Source organism: Entelurus aequoreus, linkage group LG05 (genome assembly GCF_033978785.1).
Source record: "Entelurus aequoreus isolate RoL-2023_Sb linkage group LG05, RoL_Eaeq_v1.1, whole genome shotgun sequence".
NCBI lineage: Eukaryota > Metazoa > Chordata > Actinopteri > Syngnathiformes > Syngnathidae > Entelurus > Entelurus aequoreus.
In genome coordinates this window covers 34890463-34891733 of record NC_084735.1, presented here as the reverse complement: position 1 = coordinate 34891733, position 1271 = coordinate 34890463, and the positions used below count along the sequence as shown (strand labels likewise).

Sequence of the window (1271 nt, the reverse complement as noted above, 5' to 3'; positions counted from 1 at the left end):
AATAAATATGCAAAACACTATCTCTGTGTCTCTGTAAGAGAAATAAAACAACCGTTATACAAGTCAAGATAATAAATAAGTCAAATAAATAGCATTCATCTATATTTGGAAAGTCCAGTGGATTAAGGGTTTGGCAAACAAAACAGGATGTTGTTATGTTTTGTGTTGTGGGATTTTAGGAAAGACAGAAACTGTGGGAAATACCCAGAAAAGCCCTTTGAGTTGTGTCTGACAAACCGACTTCAATGATGTAAGGCCACCATCTTCCACCAAAGCTCATGTTTTTGTCCAGTATTACTATTTTTTTAAAGCCAGAATGAGGAAGTCACGGGCCAGCCTGGTGAGGTAACGGTCAAAATCCCGTAGAATGATGTAACCTTCCACTCGACTTTCCCACACAGTTTTAGAGGCGTGGCTCGAAGGCGACCGAGAGGTGGGAAAAGTGACTTTTCTGCCTTTAATGTGGCTCATCTAGACCAGTAAGCAAAATGTCAGCATTTTCTTTGCATGTGCACAATGTTAAAGAGAACAAAGATTTGTGGGAGCGTACCTGACTGCTGATTTGTCTCATCAGGTCCCTTAAGTCCAGCTCAATGTGTTTGATGCTCTCACATAAAGTGCTGTGGACCCCCTTATCTTTGTCATTTGTTTCCAGACCTTTCCTCTTCCACTCCAGCATATTCCTGTAGGTTTGGATGTCTGACAGAGCAGCATGTAGTCGTTCCCAATCCTGGATGCACAACAAAATGTAAGAAGTCTAATAAAGGTAGCTTATTTTTTCTTTTAAATAAAGTCACTGACCGTAAGCTGTAGCCAGCTGTCGAAGTCTATAGAAAGCACAGGTAGCTCCTCTAAATACCCACCTCTGTCCTCAAAGTGCTTGTTTCCTAACTGCTGCTCCTTCTGATGAAGACAATCAAAAATCCACAGTTAAAGCTGAGCAGGCACAAGGCGGCGATTTGTTGGAAGTGTCCACCACTTACATATTTATTCAGCAGCTGCTGGACACGGCTTCGGGTAGACCTTGTGAGGAGGAAGGCGTCGCTGTATTTTGCCTGGTGGAGGCCGAAGGATGGATCTGATGACTCGGCACAGTTCCACATGCAGCAAAGAATAACAAGCGTGCAGCACCAAAGAGTCTTCATCTGCAAATAAAACGGGTATGAACACTTTTTAACTTCTCACCAATGAACACAGTCAGGATGAACACATGTTTGCATTAAAAGGAGTACATTTTGATCACTTTTATAGATCAGGGATGTGCCAATTCA

The 1271-nt window shown here is 42.3% G+C and overlaps 1 protein-coding gene across 1 annotated transcript in view; it reads right to left on the bottom strand.

Moving 5' to 3' along the window:
• Nucleotides 1–297: 297 nt before the first annotated feature.
• LOC133649934 (uncharacterized) overlaps nt 298–1271 on the bottom strand; it is a 16035-nt gene continuing 15061 nt past the window's right edge. Inside the window, exons 2-5 of the mRNA XM_062046651.1 lie at nt 984–1145; nt 802–903; nt 551–730; nt 298–471 (exon numbers count right to left, since the gene is read on the bottom strand). Coding sequence (XP_061902635.1) covers nt 298–471; nt 551–730; nt 802–903; nt 984–1145 — 618 coding nt within the window. The remainder of the gene's footprint in view (nt 472–550; nt 731–801; nt 904–983; nt 1146–1271) is intronic.